Source organism: Chiloscyllium plagiosum, unplaced genomic scaffold (assembly GCF_037043375.1).
Source record: "Chiloscyllium plagiosum isolate Xiang-an unplaced genomic scaffold, Cpla_swu_hap1 HiC_scaffold_8, whole genome shotgun sequence".
Lineage (NCBI taxonomy): Eukaryota > Metazoa > Chordata > Chondrichthyes > Orectolobiformes > Hemiscylliidae > Chiloscyllium > Chiloscyllium plagiosum.
In genome coordinates, this window is record NW_028270146.1 from 90,146,788 (window position 1) to 90,163,827 (window position 17,040).

The 17,040-nt window shown below is 43.7% G+C and overlaps 1 protein-coding gene across 4 annotated transcripts in view; it reads left to right on the plus strand.

Annotated features, from left to right (window-relative positions):
• LOC122553806 (regulator of G protein signaling 6-like) overlaps positions 1–17,040 on the plus strand; it is a 618,547-nt gene that overhangs the window by 574,724 nt on the left and 26,783 nt on the right. For all 4 annotated transcript variants that reach the window (XM_043698155.2, XM_043698156.2, XM_087990093.1 and 1 more), the window contains one exon: positions 16,307–16,493. In XM_043698155.2, the coding sequence (XP_043554090.2) occupies positions 16,307–16,493 (187 nt within the window). The remainder of the gene's footprint in view (positions 1–16,306; positions 16,494–17,040) is intronic.

Genomic DNA, 17,040 nt, shown 5'->3' on the forward strand with positions numbered 1-17,040 from the left:
TCTCCATCCTGGCCATCAATCTCAGGCTTCAGTGTGGGTCTTCCTTTGTCAACTGTGGGAAACAGCACTCCCTGGTGGCCTGGAGGAGAATCTGCAGCAAAGTGCCATCAAGCCGTGGGGCTGGTCTCTAAGTACAGTTTAAGAGGCCCGGGCGTAATTGGGAAATGGGTGGGGGGGCTGACCAGGACATGAACAAACACGAGGGGAGGGAGTAATGTGTGTCGACAGCCTTCAACATTAAGTTCAACAATTTATGACTGTAAACAATTGTTTCCCCATTTTGTTTCATTTTCACACTTGCTCCAGGCACATATTTCGTTTCTTTTCTAGCCCCATCTTTTTTTTTAATCCACTCATAGATGTGGGCATCTCTGGTTAGGCCAGCACTTTTTTGCCCATCCTGAATTGCCTAGAGGACAGTTAAGAGTCAGCCACGTTGCTGTGGATCTGGAGTCACATGTAGGCCAGACCAGGTAAGGATGGCAGATTTACCTTCCCAAAAGGATATTAGTGAACCAGACGGGTTTTTCCTGACAATTAACAATGGATTCATGGTCATCATTAGACTCCTAACTCCAGAATCCTGTTACTGAATTCAAATTCCATCATCTTCCATGGTGGGATTTGAACCTGGGTCCCCAGAATATTAGCTGAGCTTCTGGATTAACGATCTAGTGATGATACCACCAGGCCATTGCCTCTCTTCCCTTTTGCCCTAGAGGGTGTCAGTCAATCTCTCCCACCTTCCACCCTATCACAGATCTTCCTTTGGTCCTTGTTCCACCCATCCCTTGCTCAAAGCACATTGTCTGTCTCACCTTTCCAAATTCTCACAGAAGATCAGAGACGGAAACCCCTAACTCCGTTCCCGTCTCGATGCAGATGCTGCCTGTCCTGCTCAGTACTTTTCCCGCAACATTTTCTGTTTTTACTTCAAATGTCTAAAGAGCTCGAGCTTGATTTTGGCAGATCAAGACTGCATTGTGCATGTTAAACAAACCAATATTATTAGTATGATGGGTGGTTTCAGGCTTGGCTTGACAATGAGAAGATACAGTGTGTTTTCTGTAATGGATGCTCAAGGATTGAAACTTGTATGGATGAACCAAAGATGCCCGAATTATGGAGGCTGATTTTCAGACCTTGTTTGTTTCGAGAGAATGCCTCCTTTCTCAAGGGCAGATGGGTGGTGCACACATTCCCCTTCCTAGTTCAGAGCTTGTGAGAGTCCAGGTCAGATTCACAGAGTACAAATAGCTCCCTCTTCCCTTCAAGCTCTCCAGATGAAAATGGTTTTAGGCTGTCTCGAATGGTTCCTGGTGGGAGACTATCCACAGCACAAACAAGGCATTAAGATCAACAATCTCACCGACCCTGCATAGAACGTGGGGTAAGGTTTTTTTTAGGTTTAGGTTTTATAGTCACATGTACTCAAGGATTACAGTGAAGCATGTACGATATTGCCAATCTTAGGTACAAAGGTAGCTAGGTACAAAATCTTATGTACAAAGCTGGAAAAATACCCTTAGAAAATGCGTGTTTATTTGTTACATAAGTATCAAGAGGTGAGGGGAGAGGAATGTTTGATAAATAGTCATGAACCATGAGGCTGGATGAGGAAGTACAATTGCTCTGCAGTTGGCCAGTCGAAGTTAGGAGGGTGGCCCTGTTAGAGAGAGACAGGAGAGCCATCAGACTTGGCATTCAATCTGACTTGGCACCTCTTAGCCGAATGGTGTGTGAATGGCACCTTAAAGCACTGGAGAAGGACATGTCTTTGTTGCAATCTTCCAAATCCAGTGGCTCAGAGGCTGGTGCAGTAACAGTATCACTCTCCCATGCCAGTTCACCTAGAATCAAGGTTTAAGTCACTCTCAGCTCCCCATGGCAGTACACACCTTCAGTACTCCTAACCTTTCCAAGCAACTGCTCGACTTGGATCTCTATGGCCTTAAGCTGGTAGGAGGCTCTTGGGAGGAAAGCAGTCTCCTCCAGTGGCACGATGGCCTACTGGTTAGCACTGCTGCCTCATAGCTCCAGGGTCCCTGGTTCAATTCCAGCCTCAGTGCCTGTCAATGTGGAGTTTGCACATTCTCCCCGTGTCTGTGTGGATTTTCTCCAGGTGTTCCACTTTCCTCCTGCAATCCAAAAATGTGCAGGTTAAGTGAATTGACCATGCTAAATTATCCATAGTGTTCAGGGATGTACTATATAGGTTAGGTGTATGAGTCAGGAGTAAATGTAGGGGGAGTGGGTCTGGGAGGTATACTGTTCGGAGGGTCAGTGTGGACTTATTGGGCCGAAAGGCCTGTTTCCACACTGTAGGGATTCTAATTCAGAGAGGGAATTCTAATTCAGGGGAGTCCTCAAAGCGCTGCTGCAGAGTTCTAGTGTGCCTGCTGCCTCATGGGAGAGCCTGGCTTGTGACTGATCAAAATGGCAAAAGCGTGTTTCGGTGGAGAGATTATATCAGCGATGTGGAGCACTGAGACAAAGATGTCAGAGGGAATGTGCTCCAGGTAGCCCATTGGACCAATGCCCCAAGAACTCCCTGCCCCATGTGTTGCAGTTCTCATGTTGAACTTATCAACCCTTTTGGAGTCTGTCAGACCGGAGTGCACGCCACTCATCCTCAATCCTGACCGACAGCCTGAGAAGAAAGAGTTGGGTTTGAGGCCATGCAGTGCTCAACAAGATGCTAACAGCTCCCGTGAAGCTTCATATAACGCATTCATTTATCTTTGCTTCAATCTCGATTCTCTAAAGTTGCAGCGGTCATCTATTAATTTCCCACCTTGAAAGGAAGAGAAGCATACTCTCTGGGGTCAGGTTGAAGTCAAGATGAGATATCTAGCAATGGAGAATTAGAATCTAGCAGCCCTGATAATTTGCTATAGGAACCAGAAAGGATTCCAGGCAGTATTCCAAGGTATTGATAATGATTGATGTCCATAGTTGATGATCAGTGAATGCTGGACTTGGCATTAAGGACTGAGTTTCTTCCCATTCAGCTTCAAGGAACCCTACAAGCCATTCTGCCTGTAGATAGATTCTCCATAACTTGGCATGGAGCACAAAGTTCATCAATGTATATTGGATCTGAAAGGGTTAACACTGAGGAATGCCATAATCACCACCCACCACAAATGTCATATGGACTTGTGGGCAGAACACCTTAGGATCTTGAAAGAGTGAGACGTAACTTTGGATTCTCTCTGTAACAATCTGCATCATGTCAATGCAAATTATAACTGGATGCTAATGTGCAATAAACTATGTTTTGTTAACTACAAGAGATTATTCTCATTAGATTAGGAAGTATTCTTCTTCTTCACTTGACCAAGCAGACTCTGTGGTTTCTTACATCTAAAGAGGATACTGGTAGCATTGCCCACGGTGAGCAACTTGTGAGTTGGCATGTCTATTCTGCACTGTGAGCCAGTGATTTCTGTTGTTTTAGGTGGTTAAATTCCCACAGCGTCCCAACATATGTCTCCAGACTTAGTTTTTTAATGACAAATATCTCTGAACTCATACAAATAATAAGTGGCCCTCAAGATAGAGACTCCAATAGTGGGCAAACAGAAACTACCAAGTTTCAACAATTCTGGACACCTGCCTGACCAAAATAAAACCACTACTTTTTACATCCAAACAGTCAAAAGCAAAACATAGCAAGACTGACATTTATACGGTGCTCCTCGCCATCACCAGGCATTTCAAAAGCATTTTACAGATAATTAATTATTCCGAAGTGCAGCTTTGTTATAATTTAGAAGCAGCTGCCAATTGTGCCCACACTGAACTCCCACATACAAAATGACCAGATGAAATGTTTTGTCACAATGGTTGCAGGATAAATATTGGCCACGACAAAAGAGAGAACTCCCCTGCTCTTCTTTGAACCAGTGCACGGGATCTTTCACAGCCACCCGAGCAGTCAGACAAAGCCACCATTTAATGTCTCCTTTGACAGATGTTGGAGACAGTTAAAGCCTCATACTAAGAAGAGCTTCAACCTCTGTTGCAGCCTAAAATGGAGGTTGAAAAGAGGAGAGCTGATTCACTCATCCTTACTTGGTCATAACTGGATGGTCATACAAAATGATTCAAATCATTTACCCATATTACATGTGTTCATACAGTCAGAGATATACAGCACAGAAATAGACCCTTCAGTCCAGCTCGTCCATGCTTACCAGATGTCCTAACCTAATCTAGATTTGGAGATGCCGGTGTTGGACTGGGGTGGACAATGTTAGAAATCACACAACACCAGGTTATAGTCCAACAGGTTTATTTGGAAGCACCAGCTTTCGAGGTGCTGCCTCTTTGTCAGGTGTTGTGATTTTTAACTTTAACCTAATCTAGTCCCATTTGCCAGCACTTGACCCATATGCCTCTAAACCTTTCCTATTCATATACCTGTCCAGGTGCCTTTTAAACATTGTAATTGAACCAGCCTCCACCACTCCCTCTGGCAGCTCATTCCATACACACACCATCTTCTGTGTGAAGTTGCCCCTGAGGTCCTTTTAAATTTTTCCCTTCTGACCCTAAACCTATGACCTCTCACTCTGGACTCCCCTACCGTTTGTCTATTGACCCTATCCATGGCCCTCATGATGTTATAAACCTCTCTGAGGTCACCCCTCAGCTCCAGGGAAAACAGCCCCAGCCTATTCAGCCTCTCTCTATAGTTCAAACCCTCCAACGTTGGCAACATCCTTGTAAATCTTTTCTGAACCCTTTCAAGTTTCACAACATCCTTCCGATAGGAGGGAGACCAGAATTGCGCACAATATTCCAAAAGTGGCCTAACCAATGTCCTGTACAGCCGCAACATGACCTCCCAACTCCTATTTGAGTCTTAAAATCATACAGCACAGAAACAGACGATTTGATCCATGCCACATTTACTTTTACTTGATTTCCTTGTGCCAATGCCGTTGTGTTTTGGAACCGTTGCTCCTTATACTTTTGTACGCCAAGCATAATTCGGTTAAATTGCCATTTAGAGAGTTGAGTCCTTTTCACAATCTGTGATGGATGTGCAGAGCAGGAAGCTGACTTTGTGATTAAAATTTGAAGGTAAATCACAAGTTCACGGCATAAATAGAAAGTGTTGCTACCAACAGTATGAGAAAATGCGAAGTTGACAGTTTAGCACAGACAGGAATTTAGTCCAGCAGGGAAGGCGATGGTGCCTTTTAGTCATTTTTTGTTTTACTTCCCTGTTGGCTGCTTCATTATTTACAGACAATGTGCTATTACCTTGCTGATTTAATAACTAGTCAGCTAATAAAACAAATAAATGCTGTCACATCTGCATAACTAGGGCTTTAAATTGAAAGTGCAGGGGAGTGTTGAGGTGAAGGGAGATTTCTAAATCTAAAGAGAAAGGTTGAGGCCACAGAGCAGTGTCATGATAAGGGTAAGGACAAACAGTGTGGGAAAAGAAGGGACAGGGAGTTTAATGATAATAATGTGTCAGCAAGTGAAATTCAAGAAAAGCATATTTGTGAGAAATAAAAGGATAAGCTCATTATTTGAATGTATGAAGTATTTGCAGTAAAATTGACCAACTCATGAGACAAATAGAAATGCTGTTTTTGTGACAAACCTGTCAGTCCACCCTTCACTTTTCTTGAAGTGTTTCAGAATTTTGTGGCCCCTCTTTAGGACCTGCATATGTCCTTCTCTGTTGCATTTCCAGCTGTTCAGTTTTTCAAACCTTTCTTCACCACTATAACCTTGTATTCTTAGTATCATTGCAGCCAATCTGCTCCCTAGGTATCCTATCAAGGGTTTAAATATTTGTTTAATAATGGTGCATTGAGAATGAGCTCGGCTACTGCAGCTATGTCTGAATCAATATTTTGTATAAAGGCAATGTTATCATTTTGCTCTTGAATTAAATGTTCCTGCATCTAAAATTCGGAATACCACAAGATCATTTTCATTCAGATTTTTATTTGCACTTCTGGTTTTGAAGTGGAAGGAAATTTCAGTGGGCGTGTTACTTGCCTTTATTTACATTCCAGATTTGCATCTACTTTTCAGAGCTGAAATCCCCTCTTCCCCACCACCACCAACCTGTGAGAACAGTAAGGAAGAGCAGATGACAATAGTGGGAACAAGGACAGTCATACTAGGGGAGTAATGGTAGGAGGAAGAGTGAATGAGGATAGAGAGAAGGAAGAAAGACACACAAGGCAAGTGAGGAAGGTGTGAAGTTGGAGTTAAAATGAACAAACTGTTTGGAGTTGAAACAAGAATTGTCATGTTGATAAACTAGATAAACAAATCAGAGGGAGAGAGAATGTGGAAACTCAAAATTGGCTTTGATTTGATGCGATTTATTTGTTTATTGTCCCGTGCACTTTGTCACAAAATACAGTGAAAAGTGTTGTATAGTGTCACCACACTCAGGCACCACTTTAAAACACAGAAAAGTAAACTGGAATATAAAGGCAGAATAATAAAGAGATAAAGAAAAATAATTCGCCTTCACAGTCCTTCTTGTTAAGTGCTCCACCATGGGCCTGGTGACCTGGCACGAGTCCCCATCGCCATGCCGCCATTGGAATGCAAGTCACCACTCAGCTGCACCAATGCCCTCACCACTGTGGGTTCTCGCTGGACCTCGCCAATGCAGGCACCACCGATGCTGCCAGGCACCGCGCTGGCCCATATTTGACTCTGCTGCCGCCGTGAGTTCGCTTCAGGCCCATCTCACCAATGTAGCTGGTTCTCGTATTGGGCCCAAACTAACGTCCGCCTCCGTGAATCTACGCTGGATGCAGACACCACTGGGAACCCAAACTCGCCTCCACCACAGCCGCCATGAGTTGGCGCTAGGACTTACCTCGTCAATGTGGAAGCTTCTCACAAGCTTCCTCTTCTATCCTTCCCAGCAATGCAAGATCGGTGACACATAAGCTTCCTGCTGCAGAAGAAGAATCTTTAAGCTGTAGGTGGATATTTTGGTGAGTGAGGCAGATTATGAAGGATTGTACTGTATTCATGTAAATCCTAGTAATGTGGAGATACAAACATTCTGCTTTTTTGGTTGTTAAATGTTTTGTGAACTCTTTGATTTTTTTTTTATGTACAAAGTACTCCCTCTGCAATATTTATTAATATTATCTGTTTGTTACGTTATGTTAGGATATTGCCAGTTCTGCATTAACTGTTTACTGAGGAGGATTTTGGGTAAAGATAGAGGATGGGAAGAAGTTGTGGCTGTAAGAGCTGCTCCTTTTTTTCTGAGGTATTTTCAGTGTTAGAGCTGATTTCCTCGAATTGTAGGTGCAGTAATTACTGTTTTATAAGCTGTTGCAGTGTTTTGGAACTCGGTGGGGGGGGGGGGGGGAAACAGTCAAAACAACTGCACTTTAAAAAAGGAGGAAGGGAGACAAGGGCAGTGCCCAAATGGTGGGAAGTTAATCATTGGAGGAAGAAACCTACACTGCTGTCTGATCCAGTAGTGAACCTTCTCAGCTACTGCCTCTGCTGTTTGATTTCAAGTACTTGATTTCAACCTGTGTAGGAGAGCTCACAGCAGGGAAGCAACTAAGTGGGAAGCTTTTTTTGTAAACCAACAACCAACAATAGTGAGGTGAGTGGGATTTTTCTTTAATTAGATCTGATTCTTGATTGATCTTTAAAAATGTAAACCATGGGTATTAAGTTAGCCGGGAGCAGTGTTTCTTTAAGCAGTAAGACTGGACTCATTTCTGGGTGTGCAGATTGTTAAGGTGAAAAGATAGCCTTTAATAGAGTGATGTGCTCTTCCTGTCGGAGGTGGGAGATTAGAGAGAGTTTCCGTGTTACTGATGATTTTGTCTGCAGAAAGTGCGTTTGGCTGTGAACCCTATCAGATCGCATGGATCAGTTGGTGCAGCAGTTAGAGACAACGAGGAGTTTACAGGATTGAGAGGGTGTGATGGATGGCAATTATAGGAAGGGAGAAAAACTGCAGATACAGTCACGTAGATGGGTTACCTCCAGGAATTGTAAGAAAGGGAGGCAGGCATTGCAGGGGTCTCCTGTGGCTATCCCCAATCAAATAAGTCTGCTGTTTTGGAAAATGTAGAGGGTGATGGACTCTCAGTAGAATGTACTGACAGCCAAGTTTCTGGTACTGAGACTGGCTCTAATGTAACAATGGTACAATAGCTACATCAGGTTCCAAGTGATCACTTGTGTTAGGGGACTCTCTAGTCAGAGGCACAGACAGACATTTCTGCGGCTGACAGCAAGAAATCAGAATGAATGCTGCCTCCGTGATGCCAGGATTAAGGATATCTCAGAGAGGATGCAAAATGTTCTCAAAGGGTAGAGGAGAAAGTGAGGTCTGCAGATGCTGGAGATCAGAGCTGAAAATGTGTTTCTGGAAGAATGGCTTATGCCCGAAACGTCGATTCTCCTGTTCCCTGGATGCTGCCTGACCTGCTGCGCTTTTCCAGCAACACATTTTCAGCTCAAAGGGTAGAGGGCCCAGCAGGAGGTCATTGTACACATTGGAACTAACAATATAGGAAGAGATAAAGACAAGATTCTGAGGAGAGAACATAGGAAGTTAGGCAGAGAATTAAAAAAGAGATCCTTGAGGGTACTGATTTCTGGATTACTCCCAGTAAGAGCAATCATTCTATTAAAGGCGATCTTTACACCTTAACAATCTACAGACCCAGAAATTAGCCCAGTCTTACTGCTCGAAAAAAACACTGCTCTAAGCTAACTTAGTACCTATGTTTTAAAGTTTAATTTTTTAAATTTTTAAAGTTTAAAGCTAGTAAGGGTAGGAATGGAAGGATAGAGCAGCTGAATGTGTGGCTGAGAGCTGGTGCAGGGGAGAAAGGTTCATATTTTTGGATCATTGGAATCTCTTCTAGGATAGAAGTGACCTCTATAAGAAGGACGGATTGCACTTGAATTAGAAGGGGACTAATATACTACCAGGGAGATTTGCAACAGCTGCTCGGGAGGATTTAAACTAGAAAAATGGGGGGAGCGGGACCCAGGGAAATAGGGAGGAAACAGAGCAGTCTGAGACTGATAGAGTTGGAAAAAGGAATAAGTCAAACAGTCAGGGCAGGCAGGGACAAAGCAGAGAACAAGGTAGGACTGATAAATTAAACTGCAGTTACGACAATGCAAGAGGCCTAACAGGTAAGGCAGATGAACTGAGGGCATGGTTAGGAACATGGGACTGGGATATCATAGACATTATAGAGACATGGCTCAGGGATGGACAGGACTGGCAGCTTACTGTTTCAGGATACAAATGCTACAGGAAGGATAGAAAAGGAGGCAAGAGAGGAGGGGAAGTGGCATTTTTGATGAAGGATAACAATACTGCTGGACTTAGGGAGGATATTTCTGGGAATATGTCCAGGGAAGTTATTTGGGTAGAACTGAGAATTAAGAAAGGGGTGATCACCTTATTGGGATTGTATTATACACACTCAAATAATTAGTGGGAAATTGAGAAACAAATTTGTAAAGAGATTTCAGTTATCTGTAAGAATAATATGATGTTTATGGTAGGGGATTTTAACTTTCTAAATATAGACTGGGACTGCCACAGTATTAAGGGTTTAGATGGAGAGGAATTTGTTGTGTGTGTATAAGAAAATTTTCTGATATAGTATGTGGATGTACCTACCTACTCTTGGGAAATAAGGCAGGGCAGGTGACTGAGATGTCAGCAGGAGAGCACTTTGGGGTCAGCGACCATAATTCTATTAGTTTTAAAATAGTAATGGAAAAGGATAGACTGGATCTAAAAGTTGAAGTTCTAAACTGGAAGAAGGCCGATTTTGACGGTGTTAGGCAAGAAGTTTCAAAAGCTGATTGGGGGCAGATGTTCATAGGTAAAGGGACGACTGGAAAATGGGATGTCTTCAGAAATGAGATAATGAGGGTCCAGAGACAGTATATTCCTGCGAGGGTGAAAGGAAAGGCTGGTGGGGTGTAGGGAATGCTGGACGACTGGAGAAATTTTGTTTTGGTCAAGAAAAAGAAGGAAGCATATGTCAGGTATAGATAGCAGAGATTGAGTGAATCCTTATATTCTGGGTATTTTCTGGGTCTGTAGATTGTGAAGGAGCAAAAATGGCCTTTGCAGTGATATGTACTTCTTGTCAGATGTGGGAGTTAAGAGAGTTTAAGGATTACTGCAGATTATATCTGCCATAAATGCTGTTGGATGCGAATCTTATCAGATTGAATGGATCGGTTGGAGAGACCGATAGAAGCGATGAGGAATTTGCAACAGCAATAGTATGTGATGGTTGGCAGTTGTAGGAAGGGGGGAATGTCTCAGATAAAGTCACATAGATGGGTTAACTCCAGGAAGGGTAAGAGAGGTCAGCACCTAGGGCAGGAATCTTTTGTGGATATACCCATTTCAAACAGGTATGCTGTTTTGGAAAATGTAGGTGGTGATGGATTCTCAGGGGAACGTAGCACAAACAGCCAAGTTTGTGGTATTGAGACTGGCTCTAATGCAACGAGGAGTACGTCAGCTTCCAAGAGATCAATTGTGTTAGGGGATTCTGTAGTCAGAGGTACAGACAGACATTTCTGTGGCCAGCAGAGAAACAGCAGAATGGTGTGTTGTTTTCCTGGTGCCAGGATCAAGGAAGGGGGAGAGGGGCCAGCAAGAGGTCATTGTCCACATTGGAACCAACGACATAGGAAGGGAAATGGTTGAGATTCTGAAGGGAGATTACAGAGAGTAAGGCCGAAATTTAAAAATGAGGTCCTCAAGGGTAGTAATATCTGGATTACTCCCAGTGCTACAAGCTAGTGAGGGCAGGGATAGGAGGATAGAGCAGATGAATGCATGGCTGAGGAGCTGGTGTATGGGAGAAGAATTCACATTTTTGGATCATTGGAATCTCTTTTGGGGTGGAAGTGACCTGTACAAGAAGGACGGATTGCCCCTAAATTGGAAGGGGACTAATAAACTGGCAGGGAGATTTGCTAGAATTGCTTGGAAGGATTTAAACTAGTAAGGTGGGGGGGTTCGGGGTGAGGGGAGGTGAGGGGGGGGTGGGGGGACCCAAGGAGATAGTGAGGAAAGAGATCAATCTGAGACTGATACAGTTGAGAACAGAAGTGAGTCAAACAGTCAGGGCAGGCAGGGACAAGGTAGGACTAATAAATTAAACTGCATTTATATCAATGCAAGGGGCCTAACAGGGAAGGCAGATGAACTCAGGGCATGGTTAAGAACATGGGACTGGGATATCATTGCAATTACAGAAACATGGCTCAGGGACTGGCAGCTTAATGTTCCAGGATACAAATTCTACAGGAAGGATAGAAAGGGAGGCAAGAGAGGAAGGGCAGTGGCATTTTCGATAAGGGATAGCATTACAGCTGTGCTGAGGGAGGATATTCCCGGAAATACATCCAGGGAAGTTATTTGCGTGGAACTGAGAAATAAGAAAGGGGTGATCACCTTATTGGGATTGTATTGTCGACCCCCTAATAGTCAGGGGGAAATTTAGAAATAAACTTGTAAGGAGATCTCAGCTATCTGTAAGAATAATAGAGTGGTTATGGTCGGGGATTTTAACTTTCCAAACATCGACTGGGACAGCCATAGTGTTAAAGGTTTAGATGGAGGGGAATTTCTTAAGTGTGTACAAGATAATTTTCTGATTCAGTATGTGGATGTACCTACTAGAGAAGGTGCTCTTGGGAAATAAGGCAGGGCAGGTGACTGAGGTGTCAGTGGGGGAGCACTTTGGGGCCAGCGAACCATAATTCTATTAGTTTTAAAATAATGATGGAAAAGGATAGACCAGATCTAAAAGTTGAAGTTTGAAATTGGAGAAAAGCCAATTTTGACAGTATTAGGCAAAAATTTTTGAAAGCTGATTGGAGGCAGATGTTTGCAGGGAAAGGGACGGCTGGAAAACGGGAAGCCTTCAGAAATGAGATAACAAGAATCCAGAGAAAGTATATTCCTGTCAGGGTAAAAGGGAAGCTGGTAGGTATAGGAATGCTGGATGACTAAAGAAATTGAGGGTTTGGTTAAGAAAAAGAAGGAAGCATATGGCAGATATAGACAGGATAGATCGAGTGAATCCTTAGAAGAGTATAAAGGAAGTAGGAGTATACTTAAGAGGAAAATCAGGAGGGCAAAAAGGGGACATGAGATAGCTTTGGCAAATAGAATTAAGGAGAATCCAAAGGGTTTTTACAAATATATTAAGGACAAAAGGGTAACTGGAGAGAGAATAGGACCCCTCAAAGATCAGCAAGGCAGCCTTTGTGTGGAGCTACAGAAAATGGGGGAGATACTAAATGAGTATTTTGCACCAGTATTTACTGTGGAAAAGGATATGGAAGATATAGACTGTAGGGAAATGGATGGTGACATCTTCCAAAATGTCCAGATTACAGAGGAGGAAGTGCTGGATGTCTTGACATGGTTAAAGGTGGATAAATCCCCAGGACCTGATCAGGTGTACCCTAGAACTCTGTGGGAAGCTAGAGAAGTGATTGCTGGGCCTCTTGCTGAGATATTTGTATCATCGATAGTCACAGGTGAGTTGCCGGAAGACTGGAGGTTGGCAAACATGGTGCCACTGTTTAAGAAGGGCGGTAAAGACAAGCCAGGGAACTATAGACCGGTGAGCCTGACCACAGTGGTGGGCAAGTTGTTGGAGGGAATCCTGAGGGACAGGACATACATGTATTTGGAAAGGCAAGGACTGATTAGGGATAGTCAACATGGCTTTGTGCGTGGGAAATCATGTCTCACAAACTTGATTGAGTTTTTTGAAGAAGTAACAAAGAAGATTGATGAGGGCAGAGCAGTAGGTGTGATGTATATGGACTTCAGTAAGGCATTTAACAAGGATCCCCATGGGAGACTGATTAAGAAGGTTAGATCTCATGGAATAAAGGGAGAACTAGCCATTTGGATATAGAACTGGCTCAAAGGTAGAAGACAGAGGGTGGTGGTGGAGGGTTGTTTTTCAGTCTGGAGGCCTGTGACCAGTGAAGTACCACAAGGATCAGTGCTGGGTCCTCTACTTTTTGTCATTTACATAAATGATTTGGATGCGAGCATAAGAGGTACAGTTAGTAAGTTTGCAGAAAATACTAAAATTGGAGGTGTAGTGGACAGTGAAGAGGGTTACCTCAGATTACAACAGGATCTGGACCAGATGGGCCAATGGGCTGAGAAGTGGCAGATGGAGTTTAATTCAGATAAATGCGAGGTGCTGCATTTTGGGAAAGCAAATCTTAGCAGGATTTATACACTTAATGGTAACGTCCTAAGGAGTGTTGCTGAACAAAAAGACCTTGTGAGTGCAGGTTCAAATCTCCTTGAAAGTGGTGTCGCAGGTAGATAGGATAGTGAAGAAGGCGTTTGGTTTGCTTTCCCTTATGGGTCAGAGTACTGAGTACAGGAGTTGGGAGGTCATGTTGCGGCTGTACAGGACATTAGTTAGCCAACTGTTGGACTATTGCGTGCAATTCTGGTCTCCTTCCTATCGGAAAGATGTTGTGAAACTTGAAAGGGTTCAGAAAAGATTTACCAGGATGTTGCCAGGGTTGGAGGATTTGAGCCAAAGGGAGAGGCTGAACAGGCTGGGGCTGTTTTCCCTGGAGCGTCGGAGGCTGAGGGGTGACGTTATAGAGGTTTACAAAATTATGAGGGGCATGGATAGGATGAACAGACAAAGTCTTTCCCCTGGGATCGGGGAGTCCAGAACTAGAGGGCATAGGTTTAGGGTGAGAGGGGAAAGACATAAAAGAGACCTAAGGGGCAACTTTTTCAAATAGAGGGTGGTACATGTATGGAATGAGCTGCCAGAGGATGTGGTGGAGGCTGGTACAATTGCAACATTTAAGAGGCATTTGGATGGGTATATGAATAGGAAGGGTTTGGAGGGATATGGGCCGGGTGCTGGCAGGTGGGACTAGATTGGGTTGGAATATCTGGTCGGCATGGACGGGTTGGACCAAAGGGTCTGTTTCTATGCTGTACATCTCTCTGACTCTATGACTCTGTAGATGCTGTAGGATTGTACTTATGAGGGAAGTCAGGAGGGCAAAAAGGGGACATGAGATAGCTTTGGAAAATAGAGTTAAGGAGAATCCACAGGGATTCTACAAAGGGGTAACTAGTGATAGAATCGGCCCCTCAAAGATCAGCAAGGCAGCCTATGTGTGGAACCACAGGAGATAGGGGAGATTCTAAATGAGTATTTTGTATCAGTGTTTACTGTGGAGAAAAATATGGAAGATATAACATGTGGGGAAATAAAATGCGACATCTTGAAAAATGTCCATTTACAGAGGTTGAGGTGTTGGTTAGGGTAAAACACATAAAGATGGATAAATCCCCAGAACCTGATGAGGCTTATCCTAGAGCTCTGTGGGAAGCTAGGAAAGTAATTGCTGGGCCTCTTGCTGAGATATTTGTATCATCGATAGTCACAGGTGAGGTGCTGGAAGACTGGAGATTGGCTAATATGGTGCCACTGTTTAAGAATGGTGGTAAGGAAAAGCCAGGGAACTATAGACCAGTGAGCCTGACATCGGTGGTGGACAATTTGCTGGAGGAATCCTGAGGGACAGGACTTACCTGTATTTGGAAAGGCAAGGACTGATTAGGGATAGTCAACATGGCTTTGTGCATGGGAAATCATGTCTCACAAACTTGATTGAGTTTTTTGAAGAAGTAACAAAGAGAATTGATGAGGGCAGAGCAGTGGACGTGATCTATATGGACTTTAGTAAGGTATTTGAATTATGGTAGGCTGGTTAGCAAGCTTAGATCACACAGAATACAGGGAGAACTAGCCATTTGGATACAGAACTGATTCGAAGATATAAGACAGAGGGTGGTTTGTTTTTCAGGCAGGAGGCAGTGTGCTACAAGGATCAGTGCTGGGTCCACTGCTCTTTATCATTTATATAAATGATTTGGATGTGATAGCAGGTATAGTTAATAAGTTTGCAGATTACACTAAAATTGGAGATGTAGTGGACAACAAAGAAGGTTACCTCAGAGTACAATGGGATCTTGATCAGTTGGGCCTATGGGCAGGGAGTGACAGATGGAGTTTAAATTAGATAAATGTGAGGGGCTGCATTTTGGAAAGGCAGATCAGAGCAGGACCTATACACTTAATGGTAAGGTCCTGGGGATTGTGGGTGAACAAAGGGACCTTGGAGTGCAGGTTCATAGTTTCTTGAAAGTGGAATTACATGTAGATAGGAAAACGAAGAAAGTATGCTTTCCTTTATTGGTCAGAGGTTGGGTGCAGGAGTTGGGAGGTCATGTTGTGGCTGTACAGGACATTGATTCAACCCACTTTTGGATTATTGCATGCAAATCTGGTCTCCTTACAATGGAGGATATTGTTAGGCTTGAAACGGTTCAGAAAAGATTTATGAGGATGTTGCCAGGGTTGGAGGAATTGAGCTATATGGAGAGGCTGAATAAGGTGGGGCTGTTTTCCCTGGAGCATCAGAGGCTGAGGGGTGACCTTATAGAGGTTTATAAAATCATGAAGGGGTGGGGGAGTCCAGAACTAGGGGGCACAGGTTTAATTTGAGAGGGGAAAGATATAGGAGAAAGTGAGGACTGCAGATGCTGGAGATCAGAGCTGAAAAAGTGTTGCTGGAAAAACACAGCAGGTCAGGCAGCATCCAAGGAGCAGGAGAATCGATGTTTCGGGCATGAGCCCTTCTTCACGGATCTTCAGCCCTTTCCTGAAGAAGGGCTCATGCCCGAAACGTCGATTCTTCTGCTCCTTGGATGCTGCCTGACCTGCTGCGCTTTTCCAGCAACACTTTTTCATTTCAGGGGAAAGATATACAAAAGGGACCTGAGGGGCAACTTTTTCATACAGAGGGTGGTCGTGTATGGAATGAGCTGCCAGAGGAAGTGGTGGAGGTTGGTACAATTACAACATTTAAAAGGCATCTGGATGGGTGTATGAACAGGGATGGTTTAGAGGAATATGGGCCAAATTCTGGCAAATGGGGCTGGATTCATATAGGATATCTGGTCAGAATGGACAAGTTGGACTAAAGGGTCTGTTTCCGTGCTGTATATCTCTATGGCTCTATGACCCATATCCTGCATCAAATGCTAAAATTAATGATTAATCAATGTTTAATCAATGATTTGAATCTTTGGCAAATTATTATTTTGACATAATGTGTTGCCTGACAGTTATTTAAAGATGGGATTTATGAATTGTTTTCGACTATTATTCCACAGCTGACTTGGAATTTAGTCCTTTCCTTTCTTCTGTAGGTTTTGGTTAGCGGCAGAGGATCTGAAGAAACGACCCCTTCTGGAAGTCCCGGACAAGGTTCAAGAGACTTGGCAGGAATTTCTTGCTCCAGGTGCACCCAGTGCCATCAATCTCGACTCCCATTCCTATGAGATAACCAGTCAGAATGTCAAGGATCCAGGAAGATACACCTTTGAAGATGCCCAGGTCTGTTCAAGTTTCTGCTTCAAGTTTAATGGCACTAATGGCCATGTCACGTGACTGGGTTATGGATATGTGGGCATCAAGGGGAATAAAGCACTCAGGATGTGCCACACTCTGATGGCGAAGCACTCCATTAAGGTAGCAAGATGAGAGGTGCTCAGGAGTGGGTGAAGGAGGTGGGCTGCTGGAGATGGCGCACTTGGGCATACACGACCACCCTCTGTATGAAAAAGTTGCCCCTCAGGTCCCTTTTGTATATCTTTTGTATATGTGAGCCCTAGAGTGACAAAGTGGAGAAGGAGTGGGATGATCAGGGAAAGTACTGCTCAAGAAGCAGCAAAGCTCACGGGACATGTCACTTCGGCCACACACTGAACTATTAATTCCTCACAGTTAACGCTAACTATTCATGCTGCAAGTTCACAATGGTGCACAATTGGGCTATTCATTGGCTGAAAATCTCTTTGATGGAAAGACATCACTGGCTGAGAGGTAGCCAGCACCTTTTAAATTGATGGGTGCACTTTGCAGAATGAAATTAAAAATACAC